Raw genomic sequence first — 24,457 nt, forward strand, 5'->3', positions numbered from 1 at the left:
ATGGGGAAAAACTGGCTATGCCATAGTACTGCTGAAAAGGATCGGGTTATAGTGGATGACAAACTGAATATGTCAATAATGTGATGCAATTGCAAAAAAGGTTACTATCGTTTTGAGGTGTATTAACAGGAATGTGATATGTAAGACGCGGGAAGTAATGATCCTGCTCTAGTTGGCACTGTTGAAGCCTCATCTGGAGTACTCTATGCAGCTCTGGATGCTGCAGTTTAAGGCTATGTCTACACTACAATCTATGGTTGGGATTCCCCTGCATGAGCACACATACTCATGCTAGCTCTCCAAAGAGACGCAGCAATAATACGAAAATACAACCACGTGATAACAATCCCAGACTTGCCCATCTCTGAAGATCTCCAGCACCCTGCCCCCTGAGATGCTGCCTTATGTCCAGGAATCCTTTCTGGATAATGAGCAAAACTCTGATTCTTACCAAACGACAAGGGGGGAGGCTGTGGGGTAAAAACAGAGCGCAGTATAAAACCCTACGACAGACAGCAGTCCCGTACTTTCATAAGTACTAAATGTCACACACACTGTTTTTAAAAGGACTTTCAAAAAGAAAAATTAAGGCAGACATTGACATTTCCTCTGTCATTCTTACAGTGGAATGACAGATTCACCCAAAATTTCTGATCACACTAGTCTGTTCAATAGTTGTCAGCACTAACCATCTTTCACTGGGCTACTGAGGGAATGTCTACACTGCAATTAAAAACCTGTGGCTGGCCCATGCCACCTCACTTGGGCTAGCAGGCTCAGGATAAGGTTCTTTTTAATTGACGTGTAGACGTTCAGGCTTGGGCTGCAGCCCCGGCTCTGGGGACCCAGGCTGCAGCCCAAACTCAAATGCCTACATGGCAATTAAACAGCCCCTTAGCCGAGTCAGCTGGTACAGGCCAACTGTGGGGTTTTTAACTGCAGTGTTGACATAGCCAGTGTGTCACATGACTCATGCTTCAGAAGAGCTCTTGCTTTACTTTTTCCACAGTTACGTAATTTTCTCATTTGTATCTTCCTGAATCTAATAACAATACTAAAAGGCAGATACACAGACTGTGATTACTCACTTTCAGCTTCTTTTTTCCCTTAAAAATGCATCATTTGTACGTTTTTATTGTTCAGATCTGTACATCTAGGTATTATGGCTTAGCTTAGTTATCTAGTCCAGACATCTGTTTGGTGCATGTTAATATGCTAACTTGGATTCTGATCTTACTTGAATGATTTGCTAATACTGTGATCAACATTTGTTGCCAATTTTCCCAACCAGCTGCTGCTTGCCCTGTATCATTCCTCCAATAGATGCAGTGCTTTCCCTGTACTGCCTCACTTCTACAAGGTCTCTAATTTTATACCTTCCTTTGCCTCAATATCGATGCACAGTACAGTCTTGTGTAACACATAACTAGTATAACATTAACTGAAGAAAAATTGGAAGACAATTCTGTGTAACTCTCAGATAACAGATACTAATGTATATGGCATCAGGCATCTATCTTGTGGTTTTAATATGGAACATATTTTTTACCCTTAAAGCTGTTCTTCAGGGTGGTTCACTACTATCCAAGCTTCTCTACCATGAAGTATCATTCATTGTAAATACCACTACATATGTTGCAATCTGACTGATATATTGTAATCAAATTGTAATTTTAGATACTATACAATGACAATCTATGGAAGACATGAATCAGGCAGTCTTATTTTGCAATGTGAATCTACTTCAAATTTCACATTTGTAGAAGAATTTTTTTTTTTAAATATTCAGTGAACTTGTAGATTGCATTCAGCAATAAAAAAACTAGCTCAAGAGAAATGTGTTTCCTCGTATTTAACACATAGTAGCAAAATAATTAGAATCAGGTAAAATAAGTAATTTTTAATTCTGTAAATATTGCTAAAAGGCTATTTTTAATTTTAAAATATTGGTTCAACATTTAAATATAAAACTTCCCTCTAGCCATGCAGCTCCATGCGTCCCTTTTAAACATGCATTCTATAAAGATTTTGGGCCAGATTCTCAGCTGGTATACATCTGCCAAAGTTCTGCTGAAGTCAATGGAACTAAGCCAATTTATACCAGCTGAAAATCCGACCCTTTGTCTAGAACTGTCATTTATCATGGCAAAAGTCAAATAAATAAAAATATGTATTTGAACTCATGTTCATTTTTATAATTTAGTTCCCTTCTCTGCTAGCATGAGATTGGTGAGGCAAGAGACTCAGGAAAAGGAGAGAAGTGAGGCCTCTAATGATGGTCAAGGCAGTCGGGGCTCATGCTGAGTTTACTTACCATTTCCAACAGTATCAATGGTTCCCTCTGATGTCAGCAACTATCTGTGAAACCCACTTGCAAACAGTGTGTCTCATCCCTCTCTAGTACTGGTCCACATACATGATAACCTACTACTGCTATTAGGGTTGTTTATTTTTCCCAGAGTTGAATGTCCCACTTGTAAGAGGATATTGCAATTTGCCCTTCTCTCCAGTGAGGGTGAAAAAAGCCCTTTTTTAATCCTTCTTTAAAAGTGGCTACAATCCACTGCTACTGAGTGCAAAATACAACTGTCTTTCTTGACAGATGTAACACAGGACTAAACAGTGGCAAATAATTGGTTTACTGCCTATGAGAAGCAAGGCAGAGTTTGTAATCTCACATTATCCTGGATTTAAGTACACTTGTACCATATTTACTGAGGCCAGAAGGATAGTCATTACTACAGCATAGATGTATATTTTATACTGAAGTTACTGACAGATGAACACTCACATGGACAGAGGTTTCTGCACCAGTAAAAGATTTGAGCCAAGAAAAATATGTTAAGTTATCACAAACAATTTTGTCCTTACAAATGGGAAAGTCAGCCACTTTATATCCTACCACAGATTATATCCTACATACTATGAACGGAAGCTTTGGGGTTGATTTTAAAGCATGTAATTTCAAGAAAGGGAATGAATTCTGATTTTGCTATGAATATTTTGAATGGAATTCAGATCAAAACTACATTCTGTAAGTGTTGTTTTGCTTCTGTCAGCCTGGGGTCAGAAGGACACTCTCATGGTATATTTCTAATTTTAACATTTTTTTCTCATGCTTCAGTTGGCAGGATCCTGCAAGTTTCTACAGAATTAAATGGATGCTCTTCTGAGTGATTTGTTGAGCCTGTAGTGCAAATACCTGTAATTTGCATGGACTACCTCCACTAAATTTCAGTTGCCAGGACAGTATTTATGCCAATGCACATCAATCTTGGCTGCCACATACCCTTGCTGTTACAGTCTTGGGTATATTCAGAGAAGCATGACAATTTTTGCAAAAATGCATGGTGATTTTGTAATATAAACAAAAGTTCACTAGGAACCATTAAGATCAGCTACTTATTTCTACTTGTGACATAATCAAATTAGAACCAAGGTCTCAAAATGTAAAAGGCAAAAGCATGAACGCTTTAAAATTACAAGATCCATAAATTTCTGCTCTTCAAAGATGCAAGATTGATCAAAATGTCAACATTCCAGGATGATGCGCAAAGGATTTTTATCTTTCCCAATCTATCCCTGTTACTATACTTATAAAATCAAACCCCCAAACTTCATACATACTGGAAAATAGTCTATTCCAAAAACCAATTTTGATATGCTTTACTAAAATTGTTCTGCCAGCGACTTTACAAAGAACTGAATAACATGTTCACGCATCTAGCTTCAATAGATTTCCAAACACAGGCAACTAGAAGCTTTTCACTTTGTAAAAGGTACATTCAGAATTATATGGGACCCATATTTGAGCTTAAAATTGACATACTTCCAAAGGTAAGTATGTTGCATTGTGCATTTGTGTATTTTTCAGTAAGGTGTTTTCAAGAATAAATTTTAGGGTATATATTTTATATGCTATTTTAGTAAACAGATACACATTTTTGATAAAATAAAATAAAGTTACACTAGAAAAAAAAAAGATAATTTTCTGATTGAAATAAGTAAGACAAAATCTTGTAGGTTTTTTTTTTTTGTAGTTAGATTACTGCAAAATAGAGAAAGCAAAGAAGTCAAGGATGCTTAGCATATCAATCAGTGAAGAGAAAGAGAATATTAATCCTGGGAAACAACATTTTTGAAGATTTTACATCACAGATAAATAGCCTGGGCAACCGCATTTTCAAAGATATGACATCATAGATAAATAGGCCATGCAGCAATGGAACAGCCCTAAAAGAATTTTGACTGAATTTTACAAGTGAGTATCCACAACCCTTTGAAAGGGCAGAGCATGTGCTTTCTCTTTCATCTTCTGGCCAGCGTGGCAAGTAAGGGGAAGCAGGATTGGCACCTTATCTTCATTCCATCCTCTTCAGGGAGGCTGGATTAAACATTAGCACTAGTTCTATTCTATTATATACAGTTTTTTATACTGCCCTTACTATTGTAGGGTATCTAACCATCTTCCAGTAGTGAGGTAAGTGACATGACTAACATCTTAGAAAGACAAGGTGGGTGAAGTAATATCTTTTATTGGACCAATTTCTGTAGTAGATAAGCTTTCAAGATACACAGAGCTCTTCTTAAAGCCTGGGAAAGGTTCTTAGATTGTCCAGCTATGCCAGAAGAAGGACAGAAGACACTGGATGTGGTTGCAACTTGGTTATTAACTGTCTGGGAGTACCCAGCAGATAAACATGTATAGTGCAGGTATTTCCATGATCATTTCAATACATATCTGGTGGACTTCTGCCAGCCCTCTCCCTTTCCCATCATGGTCCCCAGCACACCTGCTGCTGGGAGCTTACCATTCCTCCACCTTGAATGAGGGTTAAGATGGGTCATAAAGGGTGAGGGGATTGGCTCCCTACTGTACCAGTCAAAGTAGCCCCGAAGCTGCCTTGTTTCTGCTCATTTAATGAATACCGCCTTTAAATCCTTTACCAATCCATTTATCTGATCATTATATCACTACATGCATCTGACGAAGTGGGTATTCATGCACTTATGCTCCAGTACATCTGTTAGTCTTAAAGGTGTCACAGGACTCTCTGTTGCTATATCACTTCGTTATGGAGTACCTGCACTGGACATCTGCAATCACGTCAACATAACTAGTTGCAACATCACAGCCTAACTCCTGTTCCATGTTTACCCATAACGAATCCCTCCAGCCCCACAAACCCACTGTGAGGAAGGTGAAAATCCCTGCACTTTGCCTAGGCCAATCTGGTGGTGAGGGAAAAATTTCTTCTGAGCCCACCGCTCAAGAAAGGACGACTAGTGCAGTGCCCACAGTGGTTCCTGACCAAACCTGGTATTTTGCCACTTCCATGTGTGGGAGGGTGAGTGCTGCTCTGCCTGGTTCAGGTAAAAGAGGGCTTCTCCTACTCAGCATGTACTTATATAACCTCCCTTCTCTTCCAGTCACTCGGGGGGAGGAGAGGAATGGGTCAGTGTGCCCACGCTGACATGTTCTGTCACAAAATCACTCTCTCTCTCCCCCTTAAAGAGGTACCATCTCCATCCAGCAAACCAGACAACAGTCTCCCTCTCCCCCACCCCGCCCTTTAATGTGCAGTGTAATCAGTATCACAGCTAAATACAAGATCACATAGCTCAGCATAAGTAATTAGCACATATCCTAAGAGACCATGCAAGGTAGAGTGGCCCATTAACACCCCTGCAGTCATAGAACAAAAAGGAGGGTTAGTGGGCTACAGATTGTTATAATAAGCCATAAATCCAGTTCAATCTTGTATTTAGCTGAGACTCTCTTAGTACCTTTCCCAGACCAGAAGACGACGTCTCTGCAGGTCAAAAGCTTGTCTCTCTCACCAACAGAAGTTGGTCCAATTAAAGATGTTACCTCATTCACCTTATCTCTCTAATATTCGGGAACCGACACAAGTACAACAATACTGTGTGACTAATAACTGACACATGGGGTTTGTGCTTTCTCTCATCCTCTCCTTAAGAGGAGAATAATGTTGACAGTAGAGTGTTTTGTTTTGGAAAATTTTGGTGTGTGTGTGTGCGTGTGTGTGTGTGTTTAAATGTACATGCTGTTATATGTTTATGTTAGAGAAGGCGAGTTAAAAAAAAGTGCTTTGCATTCAAAGTGGAAGGTGGTGAGGTTTGTGGTTGTTCTTAGTTCCTGACTTAGTTTGTTCCAGAGCTTGGGACCAGTACCTGAGAAAGGTCTGTCTCCTGCACAGACGAGCTTTACCCTGGTAGTAGAAAGTTCAGGTGTGCCAGAGGAGTGGAAGAGTCAACCATGATCTTCATCACAGAGCTTAAGGCAATTCTTTGGATAGGCCTGGCCCAGGTCATTGAGTGCCTTGAAGATGAGGACCATCCTCTGAACCTCACTTGATATTCTACAGGAAACCAGTGTAGAGGTCCAGGGATAGGTTTGATATGCTTGTGGCAGTCAGTATTGCTAAGGAATGTTCAGTATTAGTTGGTGCTCTCTAAGGGCTGATGTCTTTGTGCCCACTTATACTGCACTGCTGTAGTTCAGATGGGAGGTATTGAAGACATATATAACCTCTGCTAGGATGAGCTGGAGTCTCCTAGCCAACCAGAAATGGCAGAAAGCATTGCTTGTGGATGCTATTATGTGACAGCTTAGCATTACTGAGGGATCTAGGCTACAGACTGAACTGGCCAACAGTGGGGGTGTACCATCAACCAAAGGAGACTGCACCATGACTGCAAATTCTGCAAAGTGCTAACCCTTGCCCACCAGCATCACCCCTGTTTTGCTTGCGCTTAGCTCCAACCAGCTGTTTTTCATCCATGAACTGATCTCACTCAAGCATGCTGCCATCTTGGTGGTAGTGGTATGGTCAGATGAAGTAAAGGATAAGCATAGCTGTATGTCATGTCCATATTGCTGGCACTGAGTCCATGTTGTGTTATCAGTTCAGCTAGTGGTCTCATGTTGATTTTGAAAAGGACCAGAGAAAGAACGGATTCTTCTGGGACTCCACAAGTGAGGGGTCTAGTAGAGGGGGTGCAGTTTCCAATCTCTACTCTTTCAATGCGTCTCTCCAGGAAGAACTTGAAAAATTTAAACATATTACTTTGGACTCTGCCATTTCTTTCAGGCAGTATCCTATGGTTGACTATCAGATGCTGCAGAGATTTCTGAGGATGAAAATGGATGTCCATCCTCTATCCATTGACAGCAGAAGATCATCCACCAGTATTACTAAAGTAGTTTCGATCCTATGTCCTGGCCCGAATCCAGATTGTGCCAGGTCTAGAATATTCACTTAGTTCAGCACCTCTGCACTATACAGAATGTGGTTGCCCCAGTACGGGTGCAAAATGACTGTATGGTTCTTTGCATTTTCTCATGTGAATAAACCAGGCAGAGCCAGCCAAAGCATGACCCAGAGTGTTTAAAATGGAGTGAAGAAAAAGTCCACCAAAGCAACTTCCTACTCTTGACAAATGAACCTTCTTTAAATAGGTAAACAAAGATAAATTATGTGTTATATGTGATAACCACCCTCTATGTTCTTCCTGGGTAAGTCCACCTGATATCTAGCCTAAGCCATCACCACACACACGGAATGTAGCTAACAACAAACAAAACAAAACATTGTTGCAACAGTATAATAATAGGTTTGTTTGCAAATTAGAAGACAACTCAGAAGAATTACAATATATGAAATAAAATATTGTGTAAGTCACAGATCCTCCTACTAGTAATAGCATAGTTTGGGCTAGATCTTCTTTCTTTTGTACAAACAGGAGGGTGGAGAGAAGAGTGCATACAAATTCTCTTTTGCAAGGTTAAAGACAAGACTTTTCCCTAATACTCAGGAAGGCATTAGGAGTTGGGAAGTGGGCTGCCTACTCTTTCATATTTGTTAAGCAACATATCTTGTCCCGTCGACTTTGTATTAAATGTAAATTTTAAAAATACTAAGTACTTCATCAATCCTGATTTGCTTTTATGTACTGCAATACTAATATCTAGAGCCTCATAGGGAATTCATTTACATGTGTTTAAGCGTTGATTTCCTAAGAAAAAGTGTGAACTTGTTGTCTTTGAACATAAAGAATTTAAAATGCCCTGAAATGTTTTCAATTAATAGTTAAATTTCAGAAAGCATATGGAAATATACATGCACTATAATTACTTACTGTTATAATTATAGTGTACAACCTCAACATACTGTTTTTGCGCAGAGTGATGCTCTGAAAGAAATAATTGTCCTTAGCCCTGCCTGATGATCACAGAGTTAATGGTTTGATAAACTGCAGCAAAAGAATTGAAAAGGTGTCATACACAGAGGTTTTAAAATGTTAAATGTATATACTTATATTTTTCATTTTTTGTAGTTTTTAAAAAAAAACATATTACAAAAAGGTGCAAACTTTTTTTTTCTTCTATGCAGATTAAAATAAATGAAAAGAGCTGATAACTTTATTAACTGGTAAATAGTTCATATACAGTAACAAAGATTGCTTACCTTGATGGACTGACTATAAGGTCCTATGTTAGCAGGTGCCCAGTGAGAAATGCTCTGTACATGCATGATCTGTTTTTGATAACAGTGCACATCACCGATGGTAACGTCACACTTATGTGCAAGGCAATCCATCCAAAAGAGTACTCCATCAAGCAATGGGGCTTCTACACATACTCTGAAAACACAAATCATGAAAGATTATATGATTATCTTACATACTCATAGAAATATAAGGCTGGAAGGGACTTTGAGAGATCATCAAGTCCAGCCTCCTGCACTGAGGCAGGACCAAGTAAACCTAGACCACCCTTGACAGGTGTTTGTCCAACCTGTTCATTCATTCATAAATATATATGTGTGTGTGTGTGTATGTGTCATATTATATAGATAATGATTTAGCCTACTGAAAACAAGCCACTAAAAAGAGCTAGTAAGAGAGCAGCATCTCAGAGCCTACAGCTATTGAAGAAGAATTAAGTTTGCAGTCCACACATAAAGAGGTAACATTTTACTCTCAGAAGAAATTCAACAGAAAATGACTTGTAAATGTGTGTTCTCAGGAAGTATCTTATAATACAGTCTTGTGAAATTCTACTCAGGAAAAGTAACTTTTTTTCACCACAGGCAAGCAAAACATTTCATCTTTCTGCCCACCACCCCGCCATTATCATCATCATAAGGATGGGTGAGTAGATTTTCTGCTTGGGCTGCTAAATTTTCAAGACAATTTTGCAAATTTATTGTAGCTTATACCCTTGGGTCTGTACTCCTAGCATGTTACTAGTGAGAACTCCCATAGCCAGGTCTCTGTGCATAATGCAATTATGCAGCCATGCAAATGTGTGCATAATTTTTCTTTTGACCAAAATGCAGCACAAGTCTGCTTGTGCTACATAAATAATATTAAAAAGTGATTTTCCTGCATCCTCCCAGCTTGTAACCTTTTTTCCTGTTCTTTTATAAGCGCCACATGAAGGGATAGGGGATTGTATGGCTAGCAATGCAAACAAGGGAGCAAAAGACATGCAGTATCTTGAGGAGCAGAAGAGGATGGAGCAGGAGGAGGGACTGTACTTAAAATATACTGAAGTGGAGAACTGCTCTTGTGCAGCTTTACAAGCTGTACAGTAAGGAATAGAACCTGCCATGTTCTCCTCTTAGACTATGCAGAAAGAGAACGCCATGTCTTTCTGGATTAATAACCCTGGATGGCTGCCTGCATCTCCTAGAAGCCTCTCCCCACTCCCTTTTATGCAGTGCTTTAGCCTCTTCTGGTACTGCCCATTCCCAACTACCTTATTTCAGGAGCCGCACTAAGTAATTAAATTATTTCATAATCAATTTACATGGCTGCATAATTCTGAGTTTATAAGAGATCTCAGTGTTCTTATGCTACCTGGGTCAGGACCTCAATATATAATTTAGGTCTAAATTATCACATCATACACAGTGTGTTGTCCATAGATTTAAAATTTCACAGCAGCTAACCAGTCCCATGTGAGGTGGCTCATTCTGAGCCAGGCAAGGGTAACGGTATGTAATGGATCTAACCATCCATTGGAACAGAAAACGTAACACATAAAGTAATACAAAACTCTCCAACTATGCAGAGAAGGTGGGTGGGGGACTGTGGATCTGTTATAAGATACATTATCCCAAATACACCTATAATTCTTTACATTCTTGTTTCCAGTGCTGTTGCAGCTGTGTTGGTCCCAGGATATGATATGAGAGACGCAAGGTGGGTGTGGTAATATCTTTTCTTGGACCCACTTCTGTTGGTGAAAGAGACAAGATTTTGAGCTTGCACAGAGCTCTTTTTCTGTTTAAGCTTGAAAGCTTGTCTTTTTCACCAACAGAAGCAGGTCCAATAAAAATATTACCTCATCCACCTTGTCTTTCTGTAATTCTTTAAGTAATTTTTGTTTTCATTCCTGGTGAGAGTTGTCACCCCACTGTGGACTACAGAGACAACTTCTTTTCAATAGCTTCAGGTCCTGAGTTGGTTAAGGATTTTCTTCTCACTCTTGGGGCTTGATTGAACCATAAGGCTCAGCACTGAGTACGGGGCAGTGTACAGTGGTGATTTCCCTGAAGAAGCCCTTGGAACTGGGTTACAATTCTGAAGTGACTCAGTGACAATTCCTCCCCAAATCCCTCTTTTTTCTTAGGGGGAATGTAAATTGCCACGCCCCTTCACAGGATGCAATTTATTTGCCCCATATAGTGCTGGCCCAGATCAGTGTTGTTTGTGTAGGACCATAAATAAACTTTTACAAATTGAGAGAAAGTCTTCGATGATTCTGTATCTCAGGCAGGCCAGCAAAGACAGAGTTGCCTAGAAAAACATACCATACTACTGTATATTCTCCTAAAGGATTGTAAAATCAATCCCCTTTGATGTCTCCATACCTCAAGAGGAAAAATTAAGAACATACAACACCAGACAAAGGACAACAAAGGATGCGTAGATAGAAAACCTTTATTTCCAAGCTTTACAGTTTCTGACTGCTTTTGAAACCGAGTACACTGCAAACTCATATCTTCATTGGGATAACTTTACTACTGTCTCATATCATGCCAGATAAAACCAGGGCTGACTGATCATTTATTAGGTCACCTGACCATTATATACAATTAGCAATAATTCTAGCCAATCATTCAGAAATTCAATACAATAAATATACGGAAAACATTTAAAAATATATACTCTTTTAGTTACTGTGGCTAAGGCAGAAAAAAATTTTTTTATGAAAGGTCAAGTGAAAAATTGTCACTCTAGCACATCTACACCCTTTGGTTACAGTGAGAGCACCAATAATGACATCCGAACAGAACTGACTTTATTTGCATTTGATGCAATATAAATAGTGCAAGTGGAATAGCATCTTGTCACAGCAATGTTGTCCACAGACTTATTTTGACAGAGTATTTGCACTGGCATTTATCACATGACAATACTCTAACTCTGCCATTATCTCAAAGGTGTATGCATTTTCCATTAGTTTGTTTATATAATTTCACTAATAGAAGATACAAATTTTTGACAAACAGTTTTAAAAAGGAAAAGATGGCATATTTACTTTTAAATGATAATGTGCTTCACGTAAGGCAATCCCTCTCTTTAGGGTTATAACTTTTTATTCTTTTCTCTTCTTTCTCCCCCTTTGTGCTTATGTTCATATATCTATGATGATATTATTTTTAATTTTTGTAACAGTTGCCACACACTGGTTGCTTGAAATACACCAGGTATAGACAAAAGATGAAAGAGTGAATAAAAAAATCAAATCAAATAGTTATGATTGGTATGGGCCAAGGCAAGCTCAGTAGTATTCAGATTGGTAATAAAACAATAATGATTGAATAACAGATTATATTTTATCTTTACTACAGTTCTGCTATGTTGCATAATTCCTACTATATATTGTATAAATCTTATTCACTCTGTAGCAAATGCAAGCTTGCAACTTAATTTCATTATTTTTGGACCTCTTCTCCACTGATTGTATATTGGGATAAAATATAGGAAGATTTGTAAATTTTGGGGCATGACATTAGTAAGGATCCATGGATAATTATCTTAGGGAAGCCTTCGAAGCAATGAGTCCAACACAGATCCAATTACTAGTAGAGCTATTACTAAGTAGTGGAAAATATATCTTATTAACTTGAATAAGTAATAAAGCCCTCATTGTTGCACAATGGGAAAAAGCAAAGAACTTGCTTCCTATAGAAGATTTTATGCAGCACTAAAAAAAAATCATTTTGTCACTTGTAGAGTCCTTTAACTTTATATATTTATATTTCCATTAATGACCTGGGAGAGAGGGTACGTATTAAGATAATAAATTCACAGAGAATACCAAATTAGGTATGATGAAAATGTAAGTATGCTTGTTCTGGGTATTTATAATCCCAAACACAGATGTTCAATGGGAGGAAAAAATTTGGAAAGCAGCAATGATGAAAGAGATGCAGTGGTGACAGTGGCCAAAACAATAGACAAGAGTTAGCAATGCAACGTGGCAGCCAATAAAATGCTCTATACAATTTGGGCCAGCATATACACAGGCATTACACAAAAGAACACTGAGGAAACAGTTCCACTTCCTACCCTGTGGTATGACTGCACCTGGGATATTGCTTTCACTTCTGGGAAGTTAATTCCAAAAGATATTGATAATCTGGAGAGTCCAGAAAAGTGTAAAAGCTAACAATGGAAATGTTTATGATTGTTCAGGCAGGCAAAATTAGGAGAAATGGGATGTAATTTTTAAAAATGAAAATTTAGGCTGAATATTAGAATTATATTAGAAAATATGAGAAATTCTTCTCAACCAGAGATTTTAGGAATAGGAATAGTTTCCTCAATGAAGTGATGGTATCCCCATCACTAGGCACATTTAACTCTGAATTAAAAGAAAGTATTTTGTAGGGAATATTGTAACATAGATCTTTCATGGTTCTGTTTACTCAAACCTGGAAAATGGACTAGGCTACTTTTTATGCAAAGAATATTTTGAGTCAAAAAGGTATTGCTCCACCAAATCACATCCGGAAACGTATTGCTATATATTTACCTATATAATAAATTTAATTATTATATAGGTAGATATATATTAATATAGCAATAAATTGTTATAACAAAGCCATTTTATTAATTTATTAATATAAAATTAATTATGTATGGCACTTTCATTAATTGAATGATTATAATCTCAACTCTTCCTACATTTATGCAGATGTTAGATGTTTTATATATATGAACAAAAACTGAATTTTACCTTAACCGACCTGAAGTTAAAGTTTACAAGTTTTAAGTATATCATAGGATTCTGTACACTAAATGAAAAGCAGTTAGTCAACCTATCAGTATTTCAGTTGCTAAGCACTGTAAGGTGCAAGAGTCCTTCTAGTTCTCATTCTGGAAATCACAGAAATGTGGGACTGGAAGAGACCTCAATAGGTCATCTAGTCCAGTCCACAGCAGTGAGGCGGGACTCAGTATTACTTAGACCATCCCTGACAGATGCTTGTCTAATCGGTTCTTAAAAACTTCCAATGACGGAGACTCCACAACCTCCCTAGGTAACTTGTTTCAGTGCTAACTACCCTTATAAGTTAGGAAGTTTTTCCTAGTGTCTAACTTAAATCGCCCTTGCTGAAATTTAAGCCCATTGATTCTTGTTCTGTCCTAGGTGGTCAAGGAGAACAATTTATCACCCTCCTCTTCATAACAATCTTTTATGTACTTGAAGACTGTTAACATGTCCCCTTTCAGCCTTCTCTTCTTCAGACTCAACAAACCAAATTTTTACAATCCTTCCTTGTGGATCCCGTTTTCTAGACCTTTAATCATTTTTGAAACTCTCCTCTGGACTGTCTCCAATTTGTCTACCTGTTTCCTGAAGTGTGGTGCCCTGAACTAAATACTTTTTTTGCAAGAGCGTGACATTGTAGATTCCTATTTAGTTTGTGATCCACTATGACCCCCAGATCCTTTCTGCAGTGCTCCTTCCTAAGCCATCATTTCCCATTTTGTATTTGTGAAACTGATTATTCCTTCCTAAGTGGAGTACTTCACATTTGTCCTTAAGGAATTTCATCCTATTTATTTCAGAACATTTATCCAGTTTGTCAAGTTCATTTTGAATTCTAATCCGTTCCTCCAAAGCACTTGCAGACGATACCAATCTGGGAGGAATTGCAAACTTAATAAGTATACTCTCTATGCCATTATCAAAATCACTGATGAAGATATCGAATAGAACCAGACCCAGGACAGATGTCTGCAGGACCCCACTCAATATACCTTTTCAGCCTGATTGTTCACCAGTCACTGAGTATAATTCTCAAGTTGTGCACCCACCTTATAGTAGGTTCGTCTAGGCTATATTTCCCTAGTTTGTTTATAAGAAGGTCACGTGACACAGCATCAAAAGCCTTACTAACGTTGAGCTATATCACATCTACTGTTTCCTCCCCCATCATGTACTCTTATAACAAAAAAAAAATCCAAAACAAAAAGACAATTCTCTTTTACTTTATCTGTAAATGAAATTTGTTAGATTTGACACTCAACTTTCAAAAATTGTAGTAAGATTTTCAGTGACCAAAGCATTTGCTACATCAGTCAATTTCCAACATAAAACTGCTACATAACCTGGAAGTCATGAGCAGTACAGAATTGGAACTGTGAGTGATCTTGCAGGCCTAGACTATTAGATTGGCTCATTCCAACAGACCTGGGTTTGGCAGGAAGTTTGGAGCTCTAGTCTGATAGACACTAGACATATACTAAAAGGGATAAGCTTGGTCTCTGCCAACAAAAGGAGTCAGGCTCACCATACTCGGAACATTGACAGCATCTCCCTGCCACACACATGCTTTTAATTACACAGTAGATATGCTTATGCTATTGTAGCAATTGTTCCATCAAGGAAATAAAAATTTATACGACCAAAAAATAGCATGCTCCCCAGAAAAAGGTGGACAAAAGCCTACTTTTGATATGTGAGAGACACAAAAATGTGTACAAAAGCTTCATAAATACAGTAGTAGTAATACAGTATATTACAGTGTATCATAAATATACCATAGCAATAGTCTGATCCTACCTTGCCGGTGGACACAAATCAAACTCTGTCATATAAGCTGAATTTATAACAGCAAAATCTTTCATGTTCTTCATATACAGATGGACCAAAATAATATCTTTCAATTCCAATCCCTTTGAATTCATATTAGCTACCAGAAAAAAAATAATATAGCTGTTAAAGATAGGACATTTTAAATGAGCATAGAAAGATAGCAGAAGCATCTTATATTTGTCCAAGAAAATCAAATGATAATAACCTAACACTTACTTAACATGACTGAGTGCTTTAGTAATATATTACTTTTCCCCTTACAATAATCTTTGATGGTATAGCCTTATTTTTTATTAAGTGCTTTTTTGTGTTAATTTTATCTGATAATATGGAGATAAAACATAACTGAAAATTCTTCAAACCTGAATTTACACTTGCCTTAAGAAAATACATTGTATCTTAATAAATACATATATACAGCAGTCTACATTCCACTGCACTACTGTGCAAAAATAAAAATAATGGATAGTAGAATAAACTACAATTTCCAGCAATTTATCATCCACTTGCTGGAGATCAAGCAATGGCAAATTCAGTATAAATATAAGTAAAGGGGTGTAAATGGTTGGAGAGACTAAAGGAGAGGGGTAAAGGAAGGACACACATATTTCGTGTCAGAGAACAGGTAAACTGGGTTCAGGATAAAAGGGTATTGGTGAGAAAATGGACTCAACCAGAGCTGATTATATAGAGGAAGAAGAATAAAGTTAGGGGAGTTAACAGGATGCAATTTAGAACACATATTTCCATCCTGAGCGCCTTATCAAAATTTGTGGGACAGTATACTACTGTGTGGTCCTCATATTCTGCATTTAAGTCTCAGGAGCTACAGAAGCTAAATTAAGTACAAAGCTTTCTCTGAAAAGTGTGAAAGAATACAGAACATATACAGTAATAGGGTCCCATGTGACATGAGTTAACTGCTACGCAAGCCTCCCTTCATGATAGTTTTGGCTATATTGCCCTTTAAAGTTATAGATTGGACATAGATATTTTCATTCTAATTAGCAAGTAGGATGACAGCATGAAGATAATCTGCTGAGGGAGGCTAAAGTGAAAGTAAATAGTTTTCATGTAAAATGTCTCCATTCTTTTAAATATATTCAGAGACAAGATTTTGAGCTTATACAGAGCTCTTCTTCAGTCAGCTAGGAAATAAGTGCACTTTTCAAATTTCCAGTCAATGGAACATTTTAGCCAAGCATTTTTTTTTCTCAAGTGCGTGAGAAGTGTGTGATTTGAAACATATTTTTGGGGAGGAAATACTGGGCTAAACCGAAAAAACTAATGTGCATGATGTATAACTGTATTTGACCAAATTGAAAGGAAAGGGAATTTATTTCTTAATGTTCATAATTCTTAACTTTGTTATAAAAAGGATCACTTTAAAAAAATATAGTAAAGGTGAAATCCTGCTCTGCCCTGCCAAAGGAATTATGCATGTGTGTTGGGGGGAGTGGGGAGATGGAATTTTTCTCCCAATACAGAGGCAGGGTACTGCTGGTGACATGAAGGACTGTGTCTGGTAGAAAGACACAGTTGGTGAAGCTTCTAACTACCACTCTCTACCTACACACCCACACACCATTTTCTTGGCCCACCTACAAATCCTCCATCCATTCATTCATAGAGATAGCCTCCACAGAGCTTTCATCCATGATACACAAAAGAAGTACATGGTATTTCTAATGAGTTTTGGGCCTTTCACTGCCATCTAGGAGTCTGTAGGATTTGGTCAGGTATGACTCAGCCTCATTAGGACAGAACTGCTTTTGAAATGAAAGTACTATTGGTCAGAATGCTATTTATTTATTTAGAGAGACGAGATGGGTAACGATATCTTTTATTGGAAAACTTCTGTTGGTGAGAGAGACAAGCTTTTGAGCTTCTGAAGAAGAGCTCTGTGTGGCTCAAAAGCTTGTTTCTCTCACCAACTGAAATTCGTCCAATAAAAGATATTGCCTCACCCATCTTGTCTCTCAGATATCCTAGGACCAACACACCTACAACTACACTGCACACATTTATTTATTAATGGATGACCTGAGTAGGATCCTTATCCTGAAAATGCACAAGAGAGAACATCAGTACAGTCTGTACTTTGTAGTACATCCAACTCTGGGCCAGATCATTGACGCCTATGGACGATGCCAATTTATAATAGTTCAGGAACTGACCCTCTATTGATAACATTTACTATTGTAATTTTTGTCTCCTTCCAAAAACTTTAATGTAAGAAAAGTTTGAATAAAAAATATAGGTTGAAAAAGTAAAGAAATGGAAAAAGTACAGCACTAGATTCCCTCTTCGGCTTTTGATATTATGGGCTAGGATTATCATATGTTTCATGAAGTCCAGTAGCAAATTTCCATTTCTAAATCCTTCTGGCAAAACTCATCTTCTTTAGAGGTGATTAAATTAATTAACCTTGCAAGGAGTAAGTTAAAAGGACTTGTGTATGCTCCATTCTTCCAACATGACAGAGAACAGGCTGAAGTCCTACATACATTGCTAGTAAGAGTTCAGGAAAAGGCTCATGCATACCTGCAGATGATCAGTTTAGCGCTCAGAAAAACTTGGCAAAGAAACATATTGTGGTTTCTTCAGATGACAGGATCATAATTCATTCAGCTTTCCCCACCCTCCACACGAAAAGGCAAAAACCCCACAGGAAATGTGAGCATTGACATTTATTACCAAGGATCAAAAAGCTACTATTTTGCCAGAAATGGAAAACAATACAGCGAATACAGTAAATATAAGTAATATGCTGAAAGCAATAGGCTACTCAACTAGCCAATGACACAATAAGCAGGTTTTTAAAAAAACTTCTGATGGATGGCAAGGCAAAAACATATAATGTTTGGATTGGCAGATATCCAAACAAATAAAATGAGAACCAAGGAAAATGTTATAGAGCTCCTTTGCTTCAATTTACAGATTATGCCCAAAAGATTTACGCTAAACACTAGTGCCTTTAACTACAAGTTTGATTACACCCTCTTTGCTGATTTCCAGGCTGTTAAAAACAAGCTTAAAGGCCATCTAGAAAGCATGACTTCTTTGCTTTCTAAAAATGCTAAAGATTCTTTATCATTCTGTATTCAGTCATGAACTCAGCTGCACAAGCCAAATGTAAAGATTTTATGGGCCAATATATCACAAGAATTCGTGAACAAGAATACAAGTCTACCCAAGCAGTCACTAAGAATGATTTTCATTTTTATGAATGAAAAAGAAGCCTGCATAAGCATTTTTTATTTAAAGTTTAAAAATGCAAAAAGATTGCAAAACAAAATTGGAACGTTTTGTTTTATATGTCAATATCTTGTAAGAGTGTGATAGCAAGGAATCTGGCTTCCATGATTCCCAAGACAGCAATTTTTCCTTTGCATTAAGTACATAAATGAGATTTACTGCTACTGACCTAATCCTAGATGCCAAAATGTACAAGAGCAACAGCTTTCTGGAAAACTTAATTTAAAATTATTGTGGTAACAAAAGCACTTTACCAAGCAGCCGGCATCCACAACATACATGCACAGACTATGTAAACATTATATCTAGAAAAAGATACACATATATACTATATATATTCCATTACATAAAACGATAGAGTTGTCTTCCACAAAGCTGTTAAGAATATTTTGGAAATAATTCTGATATACTGATTTTATCCCCTATCCTTGCTTTTTAGGGTCTTCAAAATCTGTGCACATTACAATGTGTTCAATATTAAAGTTAGCAGTCTTCACAGCATGATGCCAGCCTGAGGCAAGCCTGAGATGGTAAGTTTATAATCATAGAATTTAAAGTTATCAAAACATAAAAATATATCAGCTCTTTACTTTGCACTGTGTTTAAAAAAAAATTGTTTTAGTGATAAATAATGGCTCAGATTAATAAAGCACCTTGGAGGGAAGAGAACGCTTCCTGAGCTGCATGTTGAATACTCCTTCCTTCTAGTGGAAGGAAGCGGGCAGTGATGCCTGAAACCCACTGGTAACCACTTAGGGATTTTCCAGAACATTCTAATGGCTTACCTAAAGGAATGAAAGAAAATCAATCTGTTTACAAAAACAAAAGACATCAGATTAAGGTTTATCAAAGAAAATCTTTTAAACTGAATTGTCTATGCTCAGGAAGAAAAAACTTTTAGAGCAAAATTATAGATTATTAGATCATCTTCAAAAATGATTTATAGACAGTAAGATAGAATAGAACTATTAAAAATAAATGTGCAGTCATCGGCGCTTCCACATGGAACCTGACAAAATCATCTCCCACAGATTTTCTCCAGAATATACTCTTTTCTTAAAAATTGCATTATTATTGGTCTGTCTTGCAATTTCACTAGCTATATCGCCTAGTCTATGGGAGGTAGGTGTCTAACCAATTAGGCCCCATGCCACATTTTTTGATGCCTAAATATCTTTGAAAATGTTGGCTGCTAGGAACTCAGAAGTCAAACTGTCAATTTGAAAATGGGACTTGGGCACTTTTGAAAATATTACTCTAAGAATACTTCTTCAATTAACAATTACAGGAAATAGGGGGAGGATATTTTCTGCATCTTACTTGAACACAACATTCTCCCAGTGCATATTTCCATTAATGCAAGGTGGAGTTATAATTTATTTCTAAAACGTACATGATGCCTTATAACGTGGAGGAAGATGAAGGGTGAAATTCTGGCTCTATTGAAGTCAATGGGAGTTTTACTATTGATGTTAATGGGGCTAGGATTTCACCCAAAGTCTCTTGTCTCAGAGCTGTAGTCTAAGGGCGTGAATCTACAATCCCCTGCATGCATAGTTCAAGCCCTGCTCTGCAGATATCTATATCTGTGGACCATATTTGCAGATTGCAGATCAGATGCAGATACAAATTTTGTATCCATGCAGGGTTCTGTGTAGAATACCACTGCCTTTATGCAAGTCAATGCAATTCCTTGACAGAAGTAACTATTTGCAGGAACTGGCTCTAATTCAGATAAATAAGATTCAGAACATTACAGTTCAAATGCTAGGAGGCATAGACATGTCATCAAGGAGGAGTTCAACATTGGTAGGTTGTACTGCTCATTAACACTAATTAGAATTACATGTATGAATTCACCAATGTATAAATCTGAGTCAATCACTTCCAGACAGAACAGCTTGAAGTCACTTCTCAGCACAAGAAGCTGCATGGACACCAAATGAAATTGTGAAAGTAGTTTGATTGAAAAGAAAGTTGTAACAGTACCACTTTCACATTCCAACCACAAGAGAAAGTACATAAAAGGGATTTTTTGGTACACTGAAAATTGAGGCAGAGCATGCTGTTATTTTATATTTTTAAAAGATGCAGGGACTGGGGGGAGTGCGTGTGATTTGTTTTAAGCCACCATAACCTTTTCTCTAATCCAATTAATTGAAGGTTAAATTATAAAACAGGTTAAATTACATGGACAGAGGCAGTGCTGTGAAAACTTGGTGTTTTCTCTTATAAAAAATTGACAGGGCTATCCTTTCAAGAAGCAGCATCAGTCCTGGAATTAATCTCAAATTCATAAGCATAAATACTGTATGTGATCACACAAGATGATCTCCTTGTGCAGAGACAAAACGTTTCTCTTTATATGCATTATCCCAGATGCATTTTTTTCTTCAGACTGTCTGGACAGCAAAAAGATTACAATTTTTTTATAATGTTTAATATTATGTTCCACAATAGTATATGAAATAAATATAACTCCCTTGCCTAAAGACAGAGCGGAATGTAGTATTCAGAACTCACTGTATTGCAGAGAAGTATGTTCCAATGATTTCCAGATGATAGGAGGGGTTTTCTGTGGTCCATCTGCCTCAGATACAGGTGGCATACTAACCTCATTACAGCTTACCTCACAAGAACAGCTACGGATCATAAACTTGTCTGAAGTTTCCACCTGATTGAAACAAATATTCTGACATAAGCAAGCGAATATTGTGCTAGGCTGTGGTAAACTGTCATGTTCAAACCTAAAAAAAAAAAAAAAACCCTTAAGATTTTTATAACAAGGAATATTAGCGCTAAAAGGAAATTTAATCTTAGGACAAATAACAGAGGAAAGGCAACAGGATTCATCATTATTTGGACCGCAAAAGAGCACAATACAATATGATATTGCTGATGTGAAGTATGGAATCATAAACAGATTCAGCATCGTAAAACAATGGATTAAGGACTGACGATATTCAAGGTAACAGAGACAAGACAATACTGTAATAAATAAAAGCTATACCACCATTATCCAGTACAGATATACTTTACCAGAAATGAGGGATTCAGATATTCCAAAGCCATGAGGAACTTTAGTAAACATCTAATCTGACCTCCTGTATAGGCCATGCAACTTCCCCAAAATAATTCCTAAAGCATATTTTAAAGAAAAATGTAAATGTAAAAATGGCTGATGATGGAGAATCCACCGCAAACCTTGTTAAATTGTTCTAATGGCTAATCACTCTCATCGTTTAAAACGTACACCTTATTTCCAGTCTGAATTTGACTAGCTTCAATTTCCAGCCACTGCATTGTGTAATACCCTTCTCTGCTAGATTGAAGAGACCATCCTTTAATTCTTTATTAATCGAGTCCCATGTCGGCAGCTCCACCATCTTGCCCACGATCGCTGTCAAGGTGACAGGCCTATAATTACCCAGGTCATCCCGTTCACCCTTGTAACGTATTCGCACAACATTAACTTTCTTCCAGTTTTCTGGGACTTTCCCTGAGCTCCATAGACTTATTGCAAATCAACATTAATGGTCCAGCAAGCTTCTCAGCCATCTCTTTTAATTCTTGAATGCAAGCTATCTGGATCTGCTGATTTAAAAATGTCTAACTTTAGTAGCTGCTGTTCAACATCCTCCTGAGATACTACTGATAGGGAAAGGACAGTGGTACAATTCAAAGGCAGGACGGAAAATAGAAAGATAGAATTCAATAGTTATCTCTGACATAAAATATTTGACACAGAGGACTAGGAAAATATAACAGGAAAGTTAAAAATGTTCCAGTGATTGACTGTTTGACTTCAAAAAATGAATGTATCCTAAAAATACTCATTGGACTGATTTAGTGAGTCCACAAGCATCATCAAAACCTATTAAAATCCACAGCAGTTGGATTAGACCATGGAAAACAGCACCTTCCAGAATGTATAAACTAAGGATTTGTCTACACGCCGATAAAAAAAACACATGGCTGGCCTGTGCCAGCAGACTTAGGATCACAGGGCTCAGACTAAAGGCCTGAGCCCAAACGTCTGCACCACAATTAAACAGCCCCTTTGCCTGAGCCACGTGAACCCAAGTCAATGGGCACGGGGCCAGCCATGGGTTTTTAGTTGCAGTGTAGACATTCCCTAAGGGTAAATTCTTTTCTTGTGTTGCTCAGTGCAGTAGGAAGGAAAAAATGCAAAGTGCCTACTCCTGTACCTTGACATAACTAGCACTCTCTTGAACATTTTGAAGGACATCCTAACTAATGTATCTGCAAGTACTCCGTAGACCCAAGGAAGCATAACTAGTTGGCTTAGGGTCATGGCCAGGCCCCAATGCACCCTCATGCACTCTGTGTTCAACAGCAGATATTGGATGGGAAGAAAGAGTGTGCATGGTTCTCATTTTTTGAGCAACAAAAGAACCATTGTACGCTGTGTTTTTACCAAGTCCTCATGAGACACCCCATTCTGTATAGCATGGTGACTCCTAGAGACTTGGCTTTGCTAATACTGCTTCTCTACATCTAAACACATCAATGCTGAGCTAGGGTAGAATTTTGCCCATAGTCTTTGACTGAATATTACTATAAGCATTACCTCCATATGCTATTAATTCATTTGCTGCTCAATGGCCCATAATTTTAAATGATTTTTTCCTACAGTGTGCAACTTATGCAACTATGTACATTATTGCATTTTTATTACACACTAAATCTACAAAATGAGGAAAAAAAAGAGTAAAGCAAGATAAAAAAGGAATACAAAAAACAATATGAACAATTCTGCAGTCTTCTAGTATGAATTAGAACCTGGTGAAAATATCCTGTAAGCATGCAGACAAATTACACATTATATGTTGAAATACATACATCAAACTACATATAATCAAATTTATGTTGTACAGTGAAGCACTCAAAACTTGCAAATGCCAGAATTAAGGTTACTGGTCTAATCTTAAATTGGCTCCTCTGTGCGTCTCACCTTTGAACATCTGGCCCCTTCAAGGTATCTCAAGCTAGGCATCCAAAAACAGACACACCAAAAATCAGTAGTCACTTTTGAATATTTAGGCCATCATAATTAGCCACATAATCTCCTTTTTGTATTTTTCCTCTCTCCTAAAAAAAGCCCCTCCAAACACGTATGATATAGTTCATTCCAGTATTAAAGTGCTCTCTTTAAGTTATGGGGCTGATCCCTAGCAAACTCCCTCCCCCCCCAACACACACACAATGGCTTGGGTCAAAAGTCTGCATTGAGAACTCAACATTTACATAAATGTCTGGCTTCACTGGGGAGTAAAAGGATCCAGCTAAGTGAAAGCAGTATGTTTGGAAATTCTCAGAAAAGGTTAAATTACAAAAAGGTCATTATCTCGGAGAGGAACCTTAGCTCTGGCTGCCTCTAAAAAGGCTCAAGGGGAATTTAGCAAGAACTGCAAACACTAAAACTATGCTCTAAGAGGAGCTGATGCACTTTGATTGGACCTCATTTTATTCATTCCTCTTTGGAAGGTGTAAAAGACGGGGCAATAGTCTATTTTATGTGAGCCAACTATACATTAAAACAAGTCAACCGAATGTAACGTAATAGTGGAAAGATGAAGGCTGCAACTAAGCACAAACAACATATGCACTCCAAACATTACATACATTACAACATACTAGCATCCAACAGCATCCATATAATTTCCCGTTAATTGAACAAATTATACTATTTCTGTGGGTAGTTCTGTTTTGCTGTTGTCTACAGGGCTACATGAGACCCACAACCCCTCAAGTATGTCTAGAAAATAAAGGGGTAGGATTCTCAGACAGCATGTAAGTAACACTCAAACTAGACTGCCCCTCCACGAGCAACCACATGGGAAACAGTGATGTTCCAAGAGCTGCCTCCTTTCATATATGTCTATAAGCTGTGCAATGCAACCAAGCAGAAAAAGGTATTACTTTTCCTGCTAGCATGGAATTAGTTTTTCATTAATTTACAGTTGCTTTCTCTGGTTTATTTTAAGACGGTATGTATCATGAAACAGGCATTTAGCATTGGAACCACAGTGA

General features: G+C 37.6%; 1 protein-coding gene across 5 annotated transcripts in view; it reads right to left on the bottom strand.

The window, feature by feature from the left end:
- Positions 1-24,457, bottom strand: part of DPH6 (diphthamine biosynthesis 6) — a 350,629-nt gene that overhangs the window by 166,195 nt on the left and 159,977 nt on the right. For all 5 annotated transcript variants that reach the window (XR_004645505.1, XM_034768927.1, XM_034768930.1 and 2 more), the window contains 4 exons: positions 20,927-21,077; positions 19,057-19,188; positions 15,113-15,242; positions 8,493-8,667 (listed from right to left, as the gene is read on the bottom strand). Coding sequence is in view for 4 of the 5 variants with exons in the window: in XM_034768927.1 (XP_034624818.1) it covers positions 8,493-8,667; positions 15,113-15,242; positions 19,057-19,188; positions 20,927-21,077 (588 nt within the window). In the remaining variant the exon portion in view is untranslated. The remainder of the gene's footprint in view (positions 1-8,492; positions 8,668-15,112; positions 15,243-19,056; positions 19,189-20,926; positions 21,078-24,457) is intronic.

This window comes from Trachemys scripta, chromosome 4 (genome assembly GCF_013100865.1).
Source record: "Trachemys scripta elegans isolate TJP31775 chromosome 4, CAS_Tse_1.0, whole genome shotgun sequence".
In the NCBI taxonomy this organism is placed as follows: Eukaryota; Metazoa; Chordata; order Testudines; family Emydidae; genus Trachemys; species Trachemys scripta.